This window comes from Argopecten irradians, chromosome 10, assembly GCF_041381155.1.
Source record: "Argopecten irradians isolate NY chromosome 10, Ai_NY, whole genome shotgun sequence".
Taxonomy (NCBI): Eukaryota; Metazoa; Mollusca; class Bivalvia; order Pectinida; family Pectinidae; genus Argopecten; species Argopecten irradians.
In genome coordinates this window covers 22,898,220-22,925,058 of record NC_091143.1, presented here as the reverse complement: position 1 = coordinate 22,925,058, position 26,839 = coordinate 22,898,220, and the positions used below count along the sequence as shown (strand labels likewise).

Here is a 26,839-nt window from a genome sequence, read left to right as displayed (position 1 = left end):
CTCCTAAAATAACCTTGACCTCAGAGGTTTCTTCCGGTGTACGTGATGGTCGCGTGCCTTCCCATGACGACGCCACTTGGATACTGACCAGTGCCTTTATCATTTTCACTATGCAGTCAGGTATGTTCATTATGTTTTTAAATCTTATACTAAAATCTAAATCAATGTACAATGTACATGTTGTGAACAATGCAGGAAAGGAGTGTCGTCCCATACATTAAATTCTACAAAGGAAGATGCATCAGTGCCGAAATGCAAGTACCGACGAATTTTGAAATGTTAGATATATTAACGTTTTGTTAACTCAATCTATCATAGAAAAGCTTTAACGGGAAAAAAGTACTACGTGTAGATTTGCTGATTTTGGTTTCCTTAGTAAGAAGTGATGTTGATTTTGGGTCAAAATCGCTTGCTTAGCACCTAGCGCTAGCTGCATTTGAATATTTTCATATCTATTATATCTTTAGTTTGAAATTCTTTGAAATAAATACACATATATTCATACTATACGTATTACTTACAAATAGAGATAGGTTCCCCTGTCCTATGTATCAATAACATGTAATTCGAAACATGATAGTGTCATAAGTTGGCGGATTTCAAAATAACAATTAAGAGTTGCTATTAGATCAAATTAAATATATGTATTTGGCATCAAAACAAAAGATGTGTTCAAGCATTGTAACGGTAATAAACAAAAAAAATGAATCGCTGGTCGGGGCTACAACCGAGGGGCTTTCCTCGGGAATGTTCGGGGGGAATTCCATACAGTAGTTACGTCAGTATGTGTGTACGGTCACTCATATCACCTAAATACACAGAACACCTGGTTGTCGGCGAACACGATGGGATACAGACATATTCTACATGTAGCGCATTAGCGCTACATTGAATATGTCTGTATCCCATTGCGTTCATACCACCTTTAACGCAATCAAAACACTGTTCAATCTCTATTACAATTAAAAAAATCAAGTACAAGTATACAAATGTATTATTGGAATGTTTAAGAGAACCACACAAAAACAAATGTAAAATATATAAGATATTAAAAATCACAGTTTATACATATATAATCCAGACTAGTTTTTTAGTATTGGCCGACTTATCACATGCGAAACTATAAAAGCATTCAATGTCATAATTTCGATTGCATAAATTCTTATTTTAGTTTCTATAACCTTGCTTTCATCTCTGAAAACAAAAAATCAATAAAAACACATTCTAATGTTGGAAGGAGATATATTTCATGTATTGCTGTTATTGGCATGATATGAAGTAAAAGTAAAAAAAAAAAAAAAACATTGAATGTTATGCCAATATTCAGAAAAGAAAATGGATTCGTAATTTTAAGTATTGGATTCTTCTACTACTAGGTATTCAATATTTCTATATAAGTCCCGTACACAAAGCGAACTCTTGTGATAGAGATGGCTACGTAACGTTATTCTATGTAAATCATCCAATATATGTAGAGTTGGAGCTAGAGTTTCTCAAAAACCAGAAACAGGAAGTCTACACAAGATCCAGCATCGCGCAAGACAGTTAGCATGGTGTCCTGGCCTACCCATGAGCATTATGGGTAGGCCAAGGCACCAGGCTAGCAAGACAGTATCCAAAGTCACACTCTCGCATGACTACAAAATCACTCTCGCGTGATTACAAACAATTAACGCTTGGAAAAAATCAAAATGAAAACATTAGTGAAAGATAAACCTTCCAATTTAATCTTACCTGAATCTAACAATTACATTTTGTCCCGAATCTTAACTTAAAAGCTGTTTTACGTGAGCAGTTGCTTCGGAATTTTCCGCCTGGTAACGGAGAATGACGTTGAGATATTTGTAGCCACAGTAACGTGTTTTTGCAGAAAGTGAAAGTAGAAGTATTCTATGTTCAATTGTTTTTCTTGTTACAAACTCAATGTCAGTAATTCAGCAAAGCTATGATTCTAATAATTAATAATTCTATAAATGGTTTCTGGCAGTTCAGTTATTCAGCGCACCCAAAAAACTATAAAAATAAAACACATGTTAATATCGATAAGACTGATGGGTAAGGGGAGATTACTCTTTCGCCGTTGGAAACCCTTTATTTACCTGGCATATTTTCTATTTAGTTACACATTTTAAAAAAAACAACAAACGAAAGAATGGATTAACTGCTGCGCTCTCAGATAGGCTAAAATTATATCATTAACTTGATGTACTGTATGGGTGAAATTACTAGTACATGTACATACATGGAAACTATTCTGACAGTACAGCTCAGCCTCTGCAAACTATTTTATCCCTTGCACAGTTGCAACATAACACGCGCCATTTTTTCATTCATTTTTTTTTCTTAATCTGGTTCCCTTTTGCGCTTGTACTTTCGTTTTCCTACCGGTTCAAGTGCTCAAGTGATCAGGATTTTGGCGTGTTTAAAGCACAAACCAGAAACGTGGAGGAAAAAACGGACTTTCGTTCTTCAGATTTCAGAGCGGCTGAAAAAGGGGCGGTAAAATGTTGTTTTTTTTCTCTATTTTTTCCTTGTAACTTTTCCATTTTAGAGGCGGGAAATCACGAAGAACTAGGTTTCAAATTGGTGTGGCCTTATGTGTCTGCTGAATGAGAGTTTTCCCGTAATATACATAGTCGGCAGTTATAGGACTTCGCCCAGTAACATACGGGTGTCTGTATATCAATGGGGACAACCTACGTCACCGGAAGTGATATCAGGCACACCAAAACTATGAAAAAACGCCCGCTTCAAGATGAAAATCGGCTGAAATTATGACATAAAAGCAATACATCTTCTAAACCTATTGTTCGTCAAAGACAGCGTATTGTTAGAGATTCTATAAAGCTATTAAATATCGTCAAACTAGCTCAGATTATGCAAACACCTCGACACAATATTTTTCGACAGCAGGGATGTCGGTCACATTTTATTCACTGAAACGTTATAAACTGCAAATAAATAAATTTTGCTGCCACAATACTGTCCCGTTTACTAATATGTAATATATGACCGTTGAAAGAAAATATTTCATTCATTATATCTGCTAGTGGAGAATCATATACGGTGCTTAATTAGAAATTATGAAAGTGATATCGGTCACACTTAGAACTTTAGGGGTAACGGTCACATCCAAACTTACGAAAACTGTGGTTAAGACGCCAAAATACTTTTATTGAATTTATCTGATCTTGAAAGACGATTTTTAACCCCTTAACAGTTCATGGTTAGCGAGCTATTGAAATCGCTCTTCGTCTATTGCTCGTCATCCGTCTGTCTTTCTTTTTCCACAGTGTGGCATTTGGTCTCATTTTATTCACCGAACATATGTGAAGCGTATTTTTTTTTTAACTTTACTGTTATTTACTGATATAAAATACCTTATATTTCAAGTATTAGCTATCGTTCATTTTATCCGCTACAAAAGTGACATACCAGTATAACCTAGTTGGTGATTTGTTGTTTTTAAAAAAGGATGTCGTTCACAGGGTTACGGTCACATCCAAAGATTTTGAAATGGTTTGTCGCATTGTAAAAATTGCTGAACTATCGCAGCGTTGTTTTCCCTAACTACTCATTCAGGTAAAGAGGAAATACTACCGAGATACATGATACATCATTAACTATTATCGTAACTTTTTTTTTTTTTTTTTGCTGAATACTTTGGTTATTCGTACACTGTATGTTGTTTCGTTTTTCTATACATGTATTTGTACACACCCTTTGTTCTAGCATTGTCTTTGCGTGGAATGTTTGCTGAAGCAAAGTAGAACTGAGGCTACCGTTAACAAGCAGACAAATTACATCTCCATGGAGTACCATTGTACTTTTATGAAGTACGTTTCTGTGTTAAAGTAAATATAACTTAAAAACTTCGCAGTGACAATATACAAGAAACTACCTAAAACTTAAAGATGTAAAGGCATCCGATGTAAACGAAAGGAAAAGCATACTGATCTATAAGCTACAGAAATATGTGAATACATGATAGACAGGATCACTGAGGGTTTTTAGCTGATAGCGTTAGTACAGTTCTACATGTCAGTTCACTAATAATTTCTCCACAGATTTAACACACAATAACGATTGAAAAGGTACTTAGAATATATCTTAACAACAATAGCACAAATGATCATATGCAAACAAATTATAAAAGCAAATCAGTTGATAACAAGAGGGCCAAGAGATATCGTGACGTTTACCATTGGATTTACAAATCGGTCAATTTAACATGTTGGTCCAATATCTTTAGCGCTTCATGTTGAATTAGCCGATGTCCAGTTGGCATTCATACTCACCTAAATGTCAACTGAATGCAATGTAATGAATATATTTTCATTTAATATCACTTGTATGATAACATCCCAAGATATTTGTATCTATAAAGAAAAAAATATGACATCACATAAAAATAAGCGGATAGCAGATCATGCACCCCTGAATGTCAAATGCGCTTGGTAAGTATACATATTAGGGTTGCAGTGAAAAAGTAAATATATGTATATGAATGCTAAAAAGCACCGTGGTAGTCAATTAATTTCAAGATAGCCAAATATTCATTATTTTGTTATCTTATCTGTCTCATAAATGAGCATTAATAAATACAATCCTATGTTAAAATGATTATCAAAATATCTATATCGAACAAGATATTTGATAATTGTATGTCCACATAGTAACGAACTTCAGGTTGTCGACTACCGCGTTTTCCCATTGATGCATTATGTACAACAAGAGTAAAGAGAGAGATACATGTAGTACTTATAAAATTCCAGAAAGGTCCATTAAGTATTAAGCTCACATGTGGAATTTGAACCATAGCAACAAGTCCATCTACTAGAATCAAGAAAGATAACTTTCTAAACATGAAATTTAAAAAAGATCCTTAATACTCTCTGGCAAATGCATGTAGCGGTATCGAAATAAATCGATTTCGAATTGATTCCGAAATATGTTATAAATAGCGCTAGCTGGGTCCACATATGAAACCCCTCCAGTACTTTCAGAGAAAAAAACAGAAATAAAAGACGGACGGATGACGAGCAATGGGGGAAGGCTATTTTTAAAGCTCGCCAACTATTTGCTGATAGTGGGTTAAAAAGATCAATTCAATTAAAGTATTTTGGCGGGGTATCCATTGGAGTTGCATGAATGCGTAAATAACGACTACATGTACAATGCTGTAATATTCAGTTTTCGTAACTTTGGATGTGACCGTTACCCCTAAAGTTCTAAGTGTGTGACCGATATCACTTTCATAATTTCTAATAAAGCACCGTCTATATTTCTCCACTAGCAAATATAATGAATGAAATATTTTCTTTCAACAGTCATATATTACATATGAGTAAACGGACGGTTTTGTGACAGCAAAATTTATTTATTTACAACTTTTAACGTTTTATTGAATAAAATGTGACCGATATCCCTGCTGTCCAAAAATATTGTGTCGAGGTGTTTGCATTATCTGAGCTAGTTTGGCGATATTTTATAGCTTCATAGAATCTCTAACAATACATTGTCTTTGATGCACGATAGGTTTAGACGATGCATAGCTTTTATGTCATAATTTCAGCCGATTTTAATCTTGAAGCGGGCGTTTTTTCTTTATTTTTGTGTGCCCGATATCACTTCCGGTGACGTAGGTTGTCCCCATTGTATATGTAACTGCCCATCAAAGCCATGTGGCTCATCTAACACTTGACATCGTAGAAGTTGGAAGAATGAGAAATACAACAAAATCAATAAAAAAACATATTTCGCTTGATTTGTTTTGCTTTTGAATGCATTGTTTTGTTTTTAATGCAATCAATTTACACCTTAGCACAATAGGTTCATATGACCCTACCTTCATAGACTTTATTTTGTATGGTCAACCATCTCACGAGTTTGCTGCTATTAAAGGATTTAGGTTTATCGCGTAAAACTATAAAGGAGTGTTTCAATTTGTGATGCTGTCCAATGTATTGATTGTATACTGAATGTCGTCACAGAAAACAAGATTGTCGTAAAAAGATCGATCTACCAGAGGATGTTATGTCTATAACCTCAAAAAGACACTACCATACCAACAGTAAAATGTCGGTCACCATACTATTTTTCGTTACAAAAATGTATATGAAGTTTATCAATGAAAAGGAAGCAAAAATATTCTGATCTATTTCAACTTTTTATCAGCTTGGATACTGGCGCAATCGGTATTGGCCTGAAGACATGAAGGTTGTTGCGAGTTCCTAGCTCCGACTTCCGACCCACTATAGAAACCACTGGGATCTAAGAATTAGTTACAGATTATATAATCATGGACCCACCAGAGTGCCCTAAGAGTTTTTTAGACGTTTTAGATCTCTAGATAAAAAAACCCGATAAAAATCATACTCTACATGGTATTATATACGAGAAGAGTGGCAAGACTTAGGCTCCAAATTTCTAACCCGCCTACATTTAACGGCTATAAAAACCCATTTCTAGTATATCGCCATAAAAACGGTTACTACCGTTGGAAAGAGCGATAATTTTCCTTTCGAAATCATCCTACACATCTATACAAAGTGCCGTCATTAAGACGATATAAGCCCCATTATGACAAACATCTTGAAGCCATCTAATTAAAAATGCATACTGGCTTCGTGGCTGATTCAATATACATGAGCGAGGCTTCGGCTGCAATCTCAGGATAAAGTGCCACGGAATTTTTTCGGGATGCAATTAATTATTTTTTATATTTTTAACTTGAAGTAAAATTATAAGCTCAAACTTTTCAGTGGTGGTAATTGTGTAAAGTAAGTGAATTTTGAAGAAAAATACTCAATCGTCTGTTCCTGTTTTTGATAGAGAAAAAATACCATTTGTCAGCGGTGGAGCATCTTTAAAGAGAAATAAATTATATTTCTATTGAGTGCTTGATGAACAAAATTGGCAAAGTATTGACCAAGTTATGACCTGATGAATCTGAAAATTTACGAAAAAATATGCTTGGTAGACATTTCCCTGTCCACTCGAAATGTCGTGGGTACCTAATCTACACTTGTAGTGGCACACAATATCCATAACTGTTCATCCACACATCCTCCTTTGGAAATATCGTGTCCCGTACTTTAATTTGTAGAAACTCAATTTAAACATCGTGTAGCTCACTTCCGTCAGTAGGCTGCCATGTTCATATTTTTCTCGGAATGCATCTTGATATTACACATCGTGACTGCATTATGCAAATTAAGTAGTGTCGTTCCGAAGAACAAATGGTTAAAGTAAGTAAGCTAAATGATGTTTAAACGGAGTTTCTACAAAGTACGGGACATGACACCTCCGAAGGAGACTGTGGATGAACACAGTTATGGGTACTGTTTACCACCACAAGCGTAGATTTTGTCATTTCGGCTTAATTTAACCTAAATTCCTGCTTGCATATACATTATTGATAAAGATTTTTACGAATATGAAAATTTTCATTTGATACCGGAGTTAAACTTCAGCCTTCAGGGGCAATAAAAGACAATAATACTGACTGAACTGACACTCAAACTCAAGTTAGGAAATACAAAATGTAGATGTAGAGGAATCAGACCAGAGATCCGTTTAAGCTCAAGCTTGTAAAGACGACATTTTTCTAAACGAGGTCAACACGATGACATAACGCACGTTTAAAATATATCATGAATAATTGTATTCTATATTTTTTCTTTGACGAAACACAAATTGCGCCAATTATTTTGAGTAACCTCACCTTTGTCAGCGTTTCATCCTTAGGCATCTGCTACTTACCAATTTTATTCATGATTAGATTCAGGAAACAATATTTTTATCTGGTTCTAGAGGACCTTTAATTGATTGGACGTCAACACGACAGAAATACTACCACCAACATTGAGGATCAGATCAGCCGACATCGATAATTACCAATACCGGATCTACGCTTTTATCAAAACAAGCTTTTTATCATTCTCATCAATAACTTCTAAATATTTAACAGCAGTAAGGTTTTCAAAGACCTGGTATTTCACGTAAGCAATTTATTTTTTTGCTGCTGAGATTGAATGATTAATGAGATATGCTGAAAATTTATCCATTCTAAATACGTGATCCTACAGCACAAACATTTTAAAGTGCACCCGATACTACACGTACAAAGATGTTCTAATATTTCACCCATACTAAAGCTTTCGTGGAAATCATACGATGGAAAATGTTACATAAGGCACTTTCTAATGCTTTCATAAAATAAACTATTCGGCATTTTCATTCTTAATTCCGCGATGTGAATTGATATTTCTTGATTTCATTTTCCCACTTACAAGAACTACTAATTAAAAATCGGTAACACATTCGCGCTTTTTTATTCATTTTAATAAATGCAATCTAAGACACAAAGAAAACATTTAATTTTTATGGAGGTGTTATGATGTAGTCAACAAAAAATGAAACATATTTCCAAAGGAGCCAATTTTTTTAAAAGAAATGATCTAAGGAATTGTATTATATTGAAATACAATATAAATTTCCTTTTCATAGTGCAGACAGTACACTAATAAACTGTATTTAACTAGATAATTATAATGACCGGACGGATAACAACAGTTACGTTATAATTGTTATCGATCTGATTTATATTCTTTTGATAAACGTTGTAGTCCTCCATGACCTGTTAATGCCATTTAGACTCCCAGGAAATGAATATTTCTATCAATTTTCAGCTTTTGATGTAAGTTAGAGTATCTGCGCTAGGTGAGTTCCGTCCCCAAGCTGTGATAAAATCCGTTAATGGAACATTGATCCGAAGGAAGACAGAACATCCCCACACTCAATATCCTTAAAGGCTTGTCTGGAAAATGTCGCTACATCAGTCTTTTTGACGACAGTGAACAGTGTCTCTACATAGATCAAAGAATATATATGATTGTCCGGATGTAGGTTTTACGCCTGGAAGTGTAAATAAAGACAAGATATTTTATTGAAGCCGTTGGTAGCGTATGATTTCTAAGATTCTGTGTATCACTTTGTTTTCTTGGATATGGTTGGTGTAATGTGTAACGTGATAACCTTTTGTATCAGTGATTGTTTCGCAATCTTTCCAAGAGTTCATTGCGGTCCCCACACGCAAGGCTGACGGACTGGCCGTCTGTTGACCTCGGGTAACAGAATATACGTCATGACGATTGTTTGATACACTGCGCCTCCTTTATATATGACATCACAGTGATTGTTATTGAAACGGCGGACGTCGTATGCTAATCGTGATTATTCGCAAAAAAATCAATTATTGTTCGGTTTGATATTTATGATCAAATTGTATTATGTCAGAACGGACAACCGTTTACTGGAAAAGGATACAAAAGGAAGCTTACAATTTGTATTAAAGAATTAAGTATGCGTCCGAAATACTTTTTTCAAGAATCTTGAAATTTCGCTGGGCCGTTTATAACAATCTCTCCCAGAGTTCATTGCGGTCCCCGCATTCATGAAAGCATTTCACCATTCGACAAAGAAACGAACTATCCCTTGTGTTATTAAGGATTATACTCAACTTAAATTCGGTAACTAGCTGGAAGCGATGCCAGAAATTGGACTCGGATTATCTCGAGTCAATTAGTGTATCGGACTTAAGGTAATGAGTATGTGAACCATGTCACAACGTCAGCAGGGAAATCACAAAGTACAATGTTCAATCGGGACACAAATAGCTTTGTTTTATTAAACCCTTAATCGAAATCGTTTAATTGAAAAAAACCACCCATGAGAACGGTGTATACCTTTAAGCTTCTTTGCTGATGACAACGAAATTGTGATATGATTATCAAAGATTTTCGCATGAGGTCAAGAAGACCCTAAAGAAAAATGACAAGAAAAGATACCGATAAGTAGATTGTGATCATTAAAAAAGACACGAGTTTGACTTCAAACAGCTGTAATAAAGCTAATGAAGGGTGGGCGCTCGGATGAAGGTGAGCACTGTGGTATCGATTTTAACAGTCAGGGCTAGACCGACAATGACTTTCAACACAAATGTCATATACAATGGACATACAACGGAAGTGACATTGTGGATCTAGGTATACAACCGGATGTGACCTGTGGATCTGGGTACACAACTGGATGTGACCTGTAGATCTGGACACACAACTGGAAGTGATCTGTGCATTTTCATGTACATACAACGGATGTGACTTGTGCGTCCAGACTTATAACGGAAGTGACAGGTGTATCAAGACATATAAAGAATACAAAGGGAGATACCCGCTTATCTGAAGATGTTCCGGAAGCACCTTGCAATCCTTATCATGAATACATCTTGACATGAAAATGTAGATATGCAATTAAGATTACGCATATCATCTAAACAAACGGTACCTCATAAATAATTACACTTTGGATGTGAAACGTGCCTAGACACAAAACGAAGGTGACCCATTCCAGGTAACACTTGGACAAACATGTAGAACGGAAGAGTCGTTATTCGGCCAAAGTATCTGAACGTATACCGGAAGTGATACAAAAACAGCGAAAGTGACGTTTAATCCAATGGCAGTCCTGTTTAAGTAAAGACACTTACGAAGAATAATTTCTGTAATAAAATGCTATTTCATTTACGATATATTCTTGAAAAGCTTAACCTTTTCGTATAACTAACCAGGTTGCAGAGCGGATGTAGCTAAATTGATCAATTAACGGTACTCAACACAAGGTATTGCTCTGATTCATATGGTACTCAAAACAAGGTATTCTGATTCATTAGCCTTTCATATGCGATTAATTGCGCACTCTATCTTTAATCTACTAGCAGTGTTTACGACACAAGAAAAATATTCTGATCACTTACTAAGACAGGAGGACTTTAGTGCGTTAAGTGACATGGATAACGTGAGCCAGACTTTAGGGGAACATTTTGAGGACCCCCAGACTGACAGTATCTGGATCTTATCGAGCACATTCATTATCTTCTCAATGCAGTCAGGTTGGTGACGATTTACAGAGTAACAAAAGAGTTCAGCGTAATCGTATTACTTATATCCCTACATGCTGGAAAACTGTAATTTTGTTTTTTTTATTTTTAATGTGTTTTTTATCACTGGTGGAAAAGGAAGTCCCCACCTTTCCTGTTTCTTACATTGTGGTCCGGGATCCACTAACATGGATTTCTATAACAATTTATTATAATATCGTTCTATAACAATGTTTTATAATATTTATTGTTTCTATCACAATATTTTATTAATATCAATTATTTCTTATATTAATTCCGGAACACTGTGAAATAATTTCAAGATCACTAAGAATTTTGTTAATTCAATTAAGCGTGTCTTTTGAATATTTTATCACAATTAAAGCATACAAAACTGCTTCATTTCTTTGATAGTTTTATTGCATGCTTTTGGTTCTAAATATAATATATATATATGGATACCCCCCTGTGTGATATTGTTAACACATCACTTCAGGTTCTGACCTGATTGAAACTAAAAATGTATATATTTAGGTTGATGATATTGCATAGTTAATATTTCAGGTTTCGGACCGTCGTAGTCTCAGATATTGCAAGTATTTATTTATTGCATATTCCCGGACGGGAGACAATACATGTCAATATGAAAACATTCTTTATAAGCTTTAATAACGACTTTTCTCTCGTAATAACGACGATTTGTCGTAATAACGACTTCTAAAACTCTTAATAACAAATTTTTTGTTGTAATAACGACTTTTAAAGATCGATGCTCCACCGCCGACAGACAATAAAAATATCATTTGGGCAATAATTGATATTTAATCGTGTATATACATTTGTATATGCTTATTACCACAAAAATACAATATTTTGTTATGCTTTTGTTGGTCATAGTGACATGGATTATTTTTTTCGGGACGCAATTAATAACATAATGTAGCTTTGATAATTTTATTCTGAAGTTAGTAAGAAGCTAAAACTTTTCAATGGACATTGGTGATAATAGTTTTTGTTACTAAAGAGAAATACTTTTTCGTCTGCATCTGTGTATAATTGATAAAAATATCATTCGTCGGCGGTGTAGCATCTCGTGATAATGACAAACTAAATAAAACGTCTCTTATATTATGAAAATGATCCAATCGACTTTTCTAGTAGGATATCCGTCATTCCCGATATTGCAGGGGTTACTACATTTATCACTCATTATATCCACGCCTGGAATATGGAATAACAAAATTGAAGGTCCTGTGGGTGACAGCTGATGAGCACTGAGCAGGTAGTTTGGTAATAACAAAATAGTGAAAGTAACCCCTGGATTATCGACCGTGGGTATTCCGGGGACTCCGAATGGGTGTTGGATTCTAACGAAATTCTATTTTCAGGTTTCGGACTGCTTGAGAGCGGCTCAGTCTCGGTGAAGAATGAAGCTAACATCATGGTAAAGAATGCCGTGGATGTAATATTCGGCGGTCTGACGTTTTGGGTGTTCGGTTACGCCTTCGCGTTTGGTGAGGATGGAAATTCATTCTGTGGCTGGGGACATTTCTTCGTGAAAGCTACCGAACAGAATATTGGCTGGGTTTACTCAAAGTTTTTCTTTCAAGCTTCTTTCGCAACCACGGCTACAACCATCGTTTCTGGTATGTTAATCTATTTATTTACATTACGAAAATACATGCATATAGCAATCAGATAAATAAACTTTTCCTTTTATAAAATGCTCAAATCATATTTCATCCACTAAAAAGCCGTTTATATAAACGGCAACGTAATTTCACATCATTTATTAAAGGGACATTGAACCTAAATAAACTATGTAAATTTGAGTAAAATACATATCTAACACGTGTCAGATACCTTACGTTTGACTTTTGACTTATCATTCTTACGCTAAATACAAATTGTTTTATAACAAATATGGCGTAAACTTCATTTTTCAACCATCGTAATAGAACATAATCTTAAATGTGGAAAACTAATATTCATTGTCATGTCAGCAAGTTTGTTGTTCATTATAACATCGCTTTCGGCCAGCTTTCGTTTCGTGTTCCAAAAATAGAATATGACGGTCTATTTTTATCATTTTGAGGTAGGTATTCCCCACGTTTTCCTGTCGTTTTAGATAACCAATCATTGTAATGAAATATTCAATAAAAATCTGAAAACCATATCTAAGCAAACAGAATAAATTATTTAAGGTTCATGTCCCTTTAAGCTGTTCGTCCGGTTGTAACAAACATTCTGATTGGTGTAAAATTTATGATCCTGTAAAACGATGTTGTTTGTAATGTTGCCTTTGATTGGCTGATACAACGGTTGAACGATTTTTAGTGGAAAGAGTCACTAAAGTCTTGGATTTTACGGTATTAGGTTGAATTACATAATTATGGTATAATTTTGACTATGGTGACTGCTATCGGCCATGTCGCACTGTCGCATAGCGGGAATATGGTTTCAAGCAAAGAGCGACAGTGCGACAATGCACCATGCATAGTGCGTCAAGCGAAGAGCGACAGTGCGCCATACGACAGTGCGACAATGCACCATGCGATAGTGCGTCAAGCGAAGAGTGACAGTACGACAATGCACAGGGGGCCAACTCAATGAAAATGGATGTTGTCATACATGTTTTTGTATTTGGTGGATGAACTGATGAACTGATGAACTGATTTTTTTCAGAAAATATGAGATTTGAAAAATTATTTTAAAAAATCGGGATATTTACTCTTTATAGTGAATATCCCGATTTTTTAATATTTTTTTCAAATCTCGTATTTTCTGAAAAAAATCACTTGACTGCATACTCATCAGTCCATCAACCAAATACAAAAAAAAATGTATGGCAACATCCATTCAGATGTATTCTAAATAAATCGAATCGGATTGGTATTGAACTTGATATCATCGGCACCAGATATACATGTATATTACTACTTATTAATTACCATATATTGATGTAGTTAATATTAAGCTATACCAAGACTATCTATAAAGATCTTTTACTAGTATTGGTAGAGCAGTTAATTGAAACTTTTGAAACTCGATGTTTATATGCATGCCTTCATTTTACACTGGCCGCCATTGCATTGCATAAAAGTTATGATTTACATGGATGTCGGAAAGTTCATGAACCGATTTCGTGCGTGTTCAGAAAGACTAGACTAGTCACGTGGTGGCTAGAGCTTGTTATTATTGAAAGGCTTTTTTTTTACAATTTACATTGTATTTGAATGATATCAAAACAATTCCGAATCGCTGCCGTCCATATTGATTCCGATTTAGGCTTATATATGCACAATTTACGACAGTTTTAGTCAAAATTCTTCTAAAGTAGAAAAACTTATAGGCAGATTCGTATATCATAAGGTTGCTTGATTGAGAGATTGTCATTTGGAAAACTCTCTGTAATTACGTTTTTATCTCAGAGAAATAACAAGTCATATCAGTCTTGTACCAAGTCTCCATAAATAATTTATTCCGTCACAACTTGAATTCATTTATCTCCCCTAGCCCATACAATATGTAATTTATTTGCTCTCACATACATCCATATATTTACATTTTCACTGCAGCCCTACTATATAACCTTACAAATCGCATTTGACGTTCACCAGTCTATGAACTGCCACCTGTTCATTATGACGTCATTATCATTGTGACTTCACAATTGTCGTGCGAACGATCACGGAAGTTGGCTGTTCTGTCATTGACAATTTTTTTTAAGGAACAAACGGTTCAGTCCCGTTGAAGTTTCGTTTCGACATAGATCAAAGAAACTATGGGATTTTCAAATAAAATCTATCAATATCTGTAGCATGTTGCCAGATGCAAATTTTGTCAAAAAAATTCATTTCTATTTTTAGTAGATTTTTATACGTGGATTTTAAGAAATGGCCAATTTTGCGGCCATTTTGAAATTGTGTCTTTGTTGCCTTTGAGTAGAGCCACAGTTTTACCATTTTTTACTGAAATTGTTTTCACTTAAATCATCACTGCGCCAGTATTTTAAGCTGTATCAAGCTAGTTTTTGCTGTAAATCTTTACTGAGTGCACGTTAATTAAAATATTGGGCATTAATGTGTGAAATGATACACTTTTGTCACTTTATTTTTACATGTAATGGTAATTTGAGCAGTTTTAATTTTTACTCTAAAATACTGAAAAATAACAAATATTCAAATGGAGCAAAATAGTAAGCACACGGCCCCCCATTTTTCTGCCTGATTTAGAAAAAACAACCCTCTCTGGTTGATACGCAAAATATTAAAAGTTTAATACAAGAACTTTTTCTATAAAGGGTTTAAGGGTTTTGTAGCACAAAATTAAGGGGTAGCATATGTTGTTATTCTGAGAAAAAAATGTTAGTCTTATTATTCAAAACTGGTATATTTTTAAAGAAGACTACTTAAAAATAAATTCTACAAACTTCCATACATATCAAACACCTCATTAGGAAATTATGGCTGGAATCTCTTGTGTAAATGGTGAAAATGGCAAAATTCCCATAAAATCCAATATTTTGTCATCTAGGAATCTTTGAGTGACAATAGCTCAAAAACGAGCGCACGGACATATGCTTTTTATTCCATTTTCTTTTTTGGCATGAACTCCTATTTCCAAAAATCTATATGAGAAAAAAATTTGATACTAGAAAATTTTGACTTCTCAGAGGAGTACATCCTGAAGGTGTAAGCATTGAACTGCATTCAGTTGGCAGTTATGGGGGTATGAATGCCAACTGGACAGCGTTTAATTACATTAAATATGAAGCGTTAGCGCGGCTTATTAAATTTGCTATTGTTTAGTAGGCATTAATACATGAACTCCCGTAATTGCTAACTAAATGACGTTTTATACTTTAGAAAAATACACAAAACAGTAATCGCGACTTTAACAAAGATATATATATATATGTGTGTGAACGTTATATGTTTTTGGAACTTGCTGTTTTGGTTTTAAACTGTGTATATATATATGTGTGGATTTAAAATCTAATTTTAGGGTCGATGGCAGAGAGGACCAAACTAGAGGCATACATAGTTTTCTCTATGGTAAACACCTTTATATTCTGTCTCCCTGCCCACTGGGTGTGGGCGCAAGACGGCTGGCTCAGAAAAATGGGCGTAATCGACATCGCCGGGGCGGGGCCTGTTCACATCGTGGGCGGTGTCACCGGTCTCGTGGCAACGTTGATGTTGAAACCGCGTCACAACCGATTTGAGAACCCTAAGAAGGTGACGGAGATGGGGTCCCCCACTAATGCTATCTTGGGAATGTTCATGCTCTGGTACGTTAGTGTTGTAAACTACCCGTACGTTCCTTTTGAAGATTCGTACCAGTTGTACTAAAAGTTACACGGCACCGTCAAATGGAACGCGTTTGGATTTTTCTATGATAGCGGCACTCACTTCGAATGTAAAAGCCCAGTTTTTTTTGTGTTAAAAATAAAAAGGATACAACAGTAAAACATAAATGGTTTCGGTATACATCGAAATAAATAATTCATGTAATTTCATTGGATATAAAAACTCTCTGTCTTGTTTTCAACTAAGACAACAATCCGATGACAAGAGAAAACTCTCTGGTCCGCCATCTTGGATACAAGTGGTATGCTGTTACTGGTACAGTTCTGCTGGTACGGCGCGTTCTATTTGATATACAGCAGACTGGTATCGCAACAACTGGTACGAATCCGCAAATGGGACGAACGGTAGATTAAAATGCTACATATTTTCACAAACCGACTCATAATTTGGTCTAGAAACATAAAAAATGCTTCATCTCAAAATTAAAGGACCAAACTACAAACATTTGGTAAAATGCTTAGTTAAAATGCAACCGCTACAAAACGTTAAAAATTGAATTTGTCCAGATTTACTTATATCAACACGTGAGGTACGGTATCAGGAACGACCAATTTTAATGTATATCTACCGCATCTATTTGTATCAAATTCTTTGGGGGTCAAAGAAGTAATATCAACAGGATTTTCCAGATGACACGGGATCCAATCAAACGTAAGTCTGTTGGATACGAATTACTTCAAATGGTAAATATGTGACGAAGAAGTAATTCCAACCATGTGGACAAAACAAAATTCTTTATAATAGTATAAAGTTAATTGATTTGATTTTGACCTTACTCAAAGTGAACAATTGTATATTTTCCAAAGGTGGGGCTGGCTTGGATTTAACTGTGGCAGTACTTTCGGTATATCTGGAGTAAAATGGATTTTGGCAGCAAGGTAAGATAACTGAGCATTGTCAAGGTAAGAACGTTTATAACTTCCTGATTTGACGTGTGTGTTCCACTAATCGAGTGCGCTCTTGTGTTTTGCACGAACATCATTGCTGCATTATTCTCATTTGAAACGGGTATAAGTAAAAAAAAAAAGTTACAAAATCTCAATTTAAATGTCATTTACAAAAGAAACAGCGTGCAAAACTTTACACAATATAAATATATCTAGGCATTCTTTCAATGTTGACATTGGTCAACACTCATACATTTTGCGTATGATTTCTGAAATGGGTTACTCTAATATTTTGTCGTGAACAACATTATTTAAGACGATACGATATAAGGGCTATTTTTTATTTTAAAGGTAGGTTTCGCCCAATGAAATATAAAGACTACGAAATTGAAATTTATCCTATACATAGATATAATTTTCAGATCATTTTCAATGCATACAGCGAACAATATGGGTGGTCAGTTGCCTAGCTTGACCAGGAAAATACTCCTCTAAAAATAGAGCGAAGTCAAGCTTTACATAGAACATGACGTATTTTTTCCAAAACGAGGCCGCAGCAACAAACGGATGCGTGCAACAAAATGTCATATAGAAGTGACAGTCTTGCCACGGCATGTTTAGTTAAAAAACAACAACAACAAGTCGAAGTGCGAGGGACTGTTTATACATATCATATAATCTAAAACACTTCATGTTACTTACATACGCTCGCTAACTTTGTACACCAAATATACATGTAGTTAGTCTGCGGCTGTTTGTGCGCTGGCATATGTGTTGAAATTTAACTCACCACGTGCAATGCCGTTACACGAGTCCCAACAGATCCCGGCAAGTTCCGCTTGAGATGTGGCTTCTGTTTCTTCTATTGCTACATGCCATCTCTGAATTTAATTCCCTATAGATATCCTAGGGTGCTACCGAATCCATTATAATTTCCTCCACTTTGTTGCCGATTCAGATATATTTTTTTCATCGCACACACTTTCGTTCAGCCATTTTGTTTACTTTTAGTGCGTGACAATGCGCATGCGCCAAACTTCGACAACACAATCCATCGCAGCTTCATTTGCATATTATTTTGTCTGACGGACACCGTAATAAATCAAGGATTTCCTTCAATTTTGTATTCAAGACACATTTGTTGAATCTCAAACACATAAAGAAATTAAATTGAGATATTTTAATATGTTTTTTATCTTTTCTTCCGCTTATCGCAATTCACATAACGACACGATATAAATGCTATCTTTTATTTTAAATGAAGTTACTGTAAAAGCTAAAATGTCAAAATTGTCAATCAGCATTAGTTCAATCATTTCAAATACGGCACTTTTTGTTTGGGTTTCATTCAAACGTTAAAAATCATCAAGGTAACAATTGTTAGGTTTTATTCCACCGAAATATCACTTTGTTGTATATAGTTGGCATTGTTATATTATTTTTAGTACGAGTTTACTAGTAAGAGTTGTTCCCCTTGTCATCGGAATTTTGTCAATGTGCAAATATAAAATATCATAATTATGACGAAAACACATATTTAACTAAAATATTTCCACACTCACATATTGTAACTTTTTTATGTCATTGCTGAACTTGCCTTTACCTTTCAGGTCGGCCGTTTCTACGATCACAGCCTCGGTAGCGGGAGGGAGTGTAGGGCTGACACTGAGGTGAGGATTCTGTGACCATCCACATGCTAAAATAAACCGATTTTTTAGTAAATTTTTAGACATTGTTTGCCACAAAACGTCTCATAACTCATCTTTTGATAAGAAATTTGATACTAATTTACAAAACAAACAAACAAACAAAAAATAAGAGTTTTCCCGTTATAATCTGATATTTGATAGATTTGTGATTCTGGATTCCAGCTACCTGATGAAGCAGCGTCGGTTTGAGATCTCCTATCTGATAAACGGAGTTCTGGGCGCTTTGGTCGGGATCACAGGTACAGAGTAACGTCTACCAGTTATCGGTCCTTACACTCAGTTTATCACTTATCGGTTCTTACACTCAGTTTATCAGTTATCTATCCTTACAGTCATTTTATCACTTATCGGTCCTTATACTCAGTTTATCACTTATCGGTCCTTACACTCAGTTTATCAGTTATCGGTCCTTACACTCAGTTTATCAGTTATCGGTCCTTACACTCAGTTTATCAGTTATCGGTCCTTACACTCAGTTTATCATTATCGTCTACATCATTTATCATTCTCCTTACACTCAGTTTATCACTTATCTGTCCTTTCACTCAGTTTATCACTTATGGGTCTTTACACTCAGTTTATCAGTTATCTGACCTTACACACAGTTTATTTATTTATCTGTCCTTACTTTTACACCGTTTATCAGTCCTTACAGTCAGTTTATCACTTATCGGTCCTTATACTCAGTTTATCACTTATCGGTCCTTACACTCAGTTTATCAGTTATCGGTCCTTACACTCAGTTTATCAGTTTTCTGTCATTACACTCAGTTTATCATTTATCGGCCCATACACTCAGTTTATCAGTTATCGGCCCATACACTCAGTTTATCAGTTATCGGTCCTTACACTCAGTTTATCAGTTATCGGTCTTTACTCTCAGTTTATCAGTTATCGGTCCTTACACTCAGTTTATCACTTATCGGTCCTTACACTCAGTTTATCAGTTGTCTGTCCTTACACTCAGTTTATCAGTTATCGGTTCTTACACTCAGTTTATCACTTATCGGTCCTTACACTCAGTTTATCAGTTTTCTGTCCTTACACTCAGTTTATCAGTTATCGGTCCTTACACTCAGTTTATCAGTTATCGGTCCTTACACTCAGTTTATCAGTTATCGGTCCTTACACTCAGTTTATCACTTATCGGTCCTTACACTCAGTTTATCACTTATCGGTCCTTACACTCAGTTTATCAGTTTTCTGTCACTACACTCAGTTTATCACTTTTCTGTCATTACACTCAGTTTATCATTTATCGGCCCATACACTCAGTTTATCAGTTATCGGCCCATACACTCAGTTTATCAGTTATTGGTCCTTACACTCATTTTATCAGTTATCGGTCTTTACTCTCAGTTTATCAGTTATTGGTCCTTACACTCAGTTCATCAGTTATCGGTCCTTACCTCATTTAATCAGTTATCGGTCCATACACTCAGTTTATCATTATCGGTCCTTACACTCAGTTTATCACTTAACAGTCTTTACACTCAGTTTATCATTTATCTGTCCTTACACTCAGTTTATCACTTATCGGTTCTTACACACAGTTTATCACTTAACTCAGTTATCCTTACACTCAGTTTATCATTTATCTGTCCTTACACTCAGTTTATCACTTATCGGTTCTTACACACAGTTTATCATTTATCTGTCCTTACACTCAGTTTATCATTTATCGTCTTACACCAGTTTATCAGTTATCTGTCCTTACACAGTTTATCATTTATCGTTTATTTTATCAGTTATCTGTCCTACACTCATTTATCATTATTGTCCTTACTCAGTTTATCATTTATCGGTCCTTACATCAGTTTTTTCTGTCCTTACACTCAATTTATCAGTTTTCTGTCATTACACTCAGTTTATCATTTATCGGCCCATACACTCAGTTTATCAGTTATCGGCCCATACACTCAGTTTATCAGTTATTGGTCCTTACACTCAGTTTATCAGTTATCGGTCTTTACTCTCAGTTTATCAGTTATCGCTCCTTACACTCAGTTTATCACTTATCGGTCCTTACACTCAGTTTGTCAGTTTTCTGTCCTTACACTCAATTTATCAGTTATCGGTCCTTACACTCAGTTTATCAGTTATCGGCCCATACACTCAGTTTATCAGTTATCGGCCCTTACACTCAGTTTATCGGTTATCGGTCTTTACTCTCAGTTTATCAGTTATCGGACCTTACACTCAGTTTACAAAAGTTATCGGTCCTTGCAATAGTCTGGGATGTATCTGATTATGGTATTATTATATCATGCATTCATGTATTGGTGATAACTTCTGGGTATTGAATCTGAGTAAAACAAATCGCATGTTACTAACATTGAATCGAACTTTTGAATGATTGCGTGGATTTCTGATAACTAAGTAATCAAAATATGATCATGCGGACAGGCGACATTGTCTCCTGTCGATTGATCCTGTAAAATGGATGGATTCTGGCCGTAAGATAACCTGTATATATTATATACTATATATAATATATTACGTAATCATAGTAACCGATACGTTTATGTTCAAGCTAATTGCGCTGTGGCGGAGCCCTGGGAAGGACTTCTGATCGGATTTGTTGGGGCATTAATTACCAACCTGACCGTGGAACTCTTCACTAAACTCCGGATAGACGATCCTGTCGGTATGTCACGTCCATTATAATTCTAATTACACAACCACTTGGTCAGGACGGAAATCGATCCATAAATTGAAAAATAGCAGATATTGATTTACCCTGAAACTTCCATAGGATATAGTTTTCACCTTTTATCTTTTTTCAGTTCAGCTAATGTTTTGATTTCATAAAAATTGGTTATGTTACGAAATATATCGATATCATATGTGGAGCTAACGGGGAAAATATTTAAGGATTAACTTGAATAGATTTTTTTATGTTATGGAGATATAACACAAAAAATGAGTGTACTCTTTTTGTTGTTATGGAGATATAATACAAAAATCTGAGTGTATTATTTTTGCGGTTTATGATGAGAGTACACTCAGATTTTTGTGTTATATATCCATAACATAAAAATATATATTCAAATTAATCCTTATAATTCAATTTCCTAAAGATAATCTCTTCAATATTCAAAATTCATTTTGGGACTCTTTTGTCTATGAAATCATTACGCCGTCATCTCAGCCAATCAGAAGCAACGTTATAAACGGCGACGCCATTTTTTCCTTTATGGGCTGATAAAGTAAATTTTTAAGCCAATGAAAATAATTGTAACAAGCAAAATTGAATTATGATGAGAGTACATATCAGATTTTTGTGTTTTTCTCCAAAACACAAAAAAATCTATTCAAATTAATCCATATAATTCAATTTACTAAAGATAATCCCTTCAAAACGCAAATTTCATTTTTGGACTTTTTTGTCGATGAAATCATTACGCCGTCATCTCAGCCAATCAGAAGCAACGTCACAAACGGCGACGCCATTTTTTCCTTTATGGGCTGATAAAGTAAATTTTTAAGCCAATGAAAATGCTCGTAACAAGCAAAAATGAATTATTTATCACATAACTAACCCGTCTGGCCATGTCATGCGGCCATATAATAAATATCGTAAGACACGTGTGTAACAACACTATTATGAGGTTACAGGTAGTGTTTACGTCATAATATTTAGATGACGTCGCATGATTATCTCAGTAGACGGAAACGTCACATCCGAGCCGGATTTCTACTGTTTCAGTTTTATAAAAAGAATCTAAAGTTTTGCTTATATTTATATTAATAAAAATTATGTGATAAATAGAATATCTAACACTGGTGACTATGTAAAGGTTCGTGGCATATCAAATTATTGAATTCGTTTGATAAATTTCATATCGCCTAGCCACTCATGTAAGTCTATTTATGTAATGATCCAAGATCGAATGAGGGGAGATAACTCATACATGATTTGTGACATTAACACTTACTATACAATTATATCGAATGATTGTTGTACATGTATTTTATAGTATGTATATATAGTATGTATTTTTCTGTTTTCAGGATGTGTCGGTACGCATGCGTGCTCAGGTGTGTGGAGTTTGTTGTCGGCCGGGCTCGTTACGAAGACTGACAGTCTGACATACGCCATGCAGCTAGACAACTCCCGACATGGATTGTTCCACGTATGTGTCCATACTTAGACTTTCACGTCATAGATTCCTTACACGTGGTCCTAAATATGTCTTATTACATTTTATACAATGTTTAAATCGAACGCTGTCTTATTAGGATAATTAGTCCGTTTTTACATTAAGTATTTACCCTTACATAATCCTGACTTTTCTATCTATTTTTTGTAAACCGGTTCCATTTAAGTTAAAACATCCTCTACATTCCAAATGTTACTATTATTGTCGTAATATCTACTTATGAACTATGTCATAGCAAAAATGAAGTTTCTGTCTGCGACAACGGACGAACAGTTACATGTAATTTGGTCATTTGATGTACATCAAAAGAATCGAAAATCAGTTTTGTTCTCCTGTGCTGCCTTCAGTTCTAATTAAGAATTAACTTAAATAGATTTTTTATGTTATGGAGATATAACACAAAAATCTGAGTGTACTCTAAATAAACCGCGAAGCGGTTTATGATGAGAGTACACTCAGACTTTTGTGTTATATCTCCATAACATAAAAAAAATTCAAATTAATCCTTATAATTCAATTTACTAAAGATAATATCTTCAATACTCAAAATTCATATTGGGACTCTTTTGTCTACGAAATCATTACGCCGTCATCTCAGCCAATCAGAAGCAACGTCACAAACGGCGACACCATTTTTCCCCTTTATGGGCTGATAAAGTAAATGTTTAGGCCAATGAAAATAATTGTAACAAGCAAAATTGAATTATAATTACATAGTCCAAGAATAAAAACAGTGAAAGAAAACCTGGGAGTATCGAGGATGGTTAAAAAGGGTCGTGACTTTTAGACTAATGATAAATAGCACCAGTCTAGATATACCTTTTATATATGTCCTCGTGGTTCACAGGGAGGCGATTTTTACCAGCTCGGGATCCAGGCCCTCGCTGCTCTGACCATCGTCTCATGGACCCTCGTTAACTCTTTCTTCTGGTTAAAGTTGATCGACTTGACCATCGGGATCCGCGTTCCACTGGAGGAGGAGATCCTTGGGGCTGACATTGTGGAACACGCTGTGGGCGGATACGTCTATAGCAAGGCTACCAAGACAGTCCTGCACTCTCCAGATACCGAGCCATCCCCATCCCCCGGGGAAAGGGACATCGAAATGGAACTAAGCTCCGATAGACAAAGGAGCCGACGTCACAGCCTTGGCTTTCGGGTTGGCCAATGGCGCGACAGATACGAAACTACGAACAAACTCCGGCAACGAAAAAGGAACAAAAAGATGGTCAATTTCCCGAAATTATTTCAACGTCTAAAACGAGATATCAACCAGAATGAGGATATTCCGAGAGGACAAGACATTTACACTGTGAACGGGGATGTCTGCTGCAGGACGAGTACCGATCTGGAGGCACAATCTTTTGATAATAATCTGGATAGGACATTTACAAACGTAATGTTTTTACCGGAACCGGAAATAGAGAATGAAATGGGATATAACTCTGATTACACATCGCCACATCGAAATGATTTAAACCGAAGTCTGCCAAATAAAATTATGACGTATCTATAAGATAAGTGAATGTATTTGACATCGATGTGGTGCGGTAGTCTTTACTGTTCCAACTCATTTTGTTACGAACAAGTTCGCGTATTACTGATATTTTAGTCAACTTGGTCTCTATGCCATACCGTAGCGTCCGGTGTTTGGGGTTCAGCATCTTACGCTGGTCTAAAGCGTCATATAAACGACTTTCTCTCTGAAAACAAAAGTTGGATAGTACTTTAATCAATTGCATTGGTAGCACCCTTATGGTGTGGGAATTTAAAGGTGTACAATTAGTTGGACTAACCCTACCCCACTCCCATGGGCCTTAGGGATCGGGCTTAAAGAGGTCACTATGACAATTTCTATGATAATGTCTTCTTCTCTGAAACTAAGCATTAGTAAGCACTCATTGGTAGAAATTATCAAATTGTACAATTTGTTGGTTCACACCCCCTGGAGGCCTGAGGGGCGGTGCCAAAAGTGGTCAGTTTATCATGATAGCGAATTTGTCTCTGAAAATGAGCATGGATATCACTCCTATTTGACTGGTAGCATCTCAGTGCTACGTGGTGGAACAGATTACATCTGTAAGAGTATTGTGATAAAAATAAATCAGGTGAACGATCCCTTTTAGCCTCTTCATTTAATTTGTTCGTGTGATCGACTTGATTAAATGTGTTTTCATTTTAATAACGTCACCGTTTTGAACGTCGTCTCTAATTACATGATAACACGGCGTAACGCGATCATAAAGGAAACGGGAAATATTAGTGGTGTGGATTTCAGCTACACAGTTTCAGAAAGACACAGGTATGTACAGTACTGTAATACACATGTACTGCACTTGGATCGTGAAGCCCTAACGACGTTGTGACGTGACGTTAATGCGAGTTTTATAAGTGTGTGTGGACCGGATATAAACTTACTGTACGTGTAACTAGATCTACTCTGGTTTTCATGGCAAAGACAGTAAATGACAGAACAAAAACATCCGTGCGTCTGTGACATTCTTAAAACAGAATGCTAAACGGCTCTGTTGAGACTGGTTTAAAATGTGTTTATTTATACAAATAGAGACCTGTTCATTGCAAGAGAAATTAACATGAATGTAAAACATTTGTGATCTACTATTGACAATATTAAGTTGTCTGTGGTTGTCAGTTTAGGCCAATGTTTTGTATTTGGCTTTCTGACACTCATATTTCTATAATAATATAAGATTTTACCGAAAATAGTAATGAAATGCCTTTGTATCGAATGTCAAGACGGTGTAAAACAACGAAACAATCAGTTCCTTGTATTACACAATACAGCAGATACAGTACCTCATTATAGAGAATTGATTTAAAGCGCCAATATCATACTTAACCCGTATGTACACGTATGTTTGTATGCGTTGTTCCAGCCAGGCAAGGTTTATTCTGACTCCACATAAGATATGGGTCAATGGTAACCTTTGTTGAGATCAATGTGATGTTTTACCAACCTAGTAGAAATACAAGACTTCGGTTATTATTTGTAATTCTTAAAGATGCTCCACCGCTGACAAATGACATTTTTTTACTATCAAAAACGGTAGCAGACGATTTAGTATTTTTCTTCAGTTACAAAAGTTACTTACTTTACACCATTACTACCATTGAAAAGTTTGAGCTTCTAATTTTACTTCAAGTTATAAATATGAAAAATAATTAATTGCATCCCGAAAAAATTCCGTAGCACTATATCCTATATGGAATGAAGTAATGATTGCGCATGCACCAAAGGCGGAATAAATTATTTTATGTTATTTTTTGTGTTAATTAGGCACATTTATACACGATTAAACACCAATTATTGTTCAAATAATAAATATCATTCATGCTCTGTCGGCGGTGGAGCATCTTTAAACATTTCGTACCCAAATCAAATGCCCTTAATATCATGTTATAAGTTTTGAAAATGTCGATTTCATTAGACGATGGAAAATCATCAATTTCGCTTGACTTATAATAAACAGTATTTTACCAGAATTATAAAATCTCACACGATTGTTATTTACATTGTATATACCATCAACAACGTAAATATCTCAAAATCAGTATCTATCGCAACATAACGTCAAGTACAAGACATCGTTTTCAATTCCGAATAATTCAATTTTGCTTGTTGTTTTACAAGCATTTTCATTTGATAAAAATGTTTTTTTATCAACCCATAAATGAAAAAATGGCGTCACTGTTTTTAACGTCGCTTCTGATTGGCTGAGATGCCGGTGTAGCGATTTCATAGAAAAAG

At 35.3% G+C, this 26,839-nt stretch overlaps 1 protein-coding gene across 1 annotated transcript; it reads left to right on the top strand.

Annotated features, from left to right (window-relative positions):
* The first annotated feature begins 10,829 nt into the window (after positions 1 to 10,829).
* On the top strand, positions 10,830 to 26,048 carry LOC138333408 (putative ammonium transporter 3). Its single transcript, XM_069281762.1, has 9 exons — positions 10,830 to 10,951; positions 12,328 to 12,585; positions 15,947 to 16,232; positions 17,118 to 17,189; positions 18,809 to 18,868; positions 19,070 to 19,146; positions 21,441 to 21,554; positions 22,922 to 23,043; positions 23,918 to 26,048. The coding sequence occupies exons 1-9, from the start codon at positions 10,849 to 10,851 to the stop codon at positions 24,584 to 24,586; spliced, it is 1,761 nt and encodes a 586-aa protein (XP_069137863.1). The 5' UTR covers positions 10,830 to 10,848; the 3' UTR covers positions 24,587 to 26,048.
* The last annotated feature ends 791 nt before the right edge of the window (positions 26,049 to 26,839 follow it).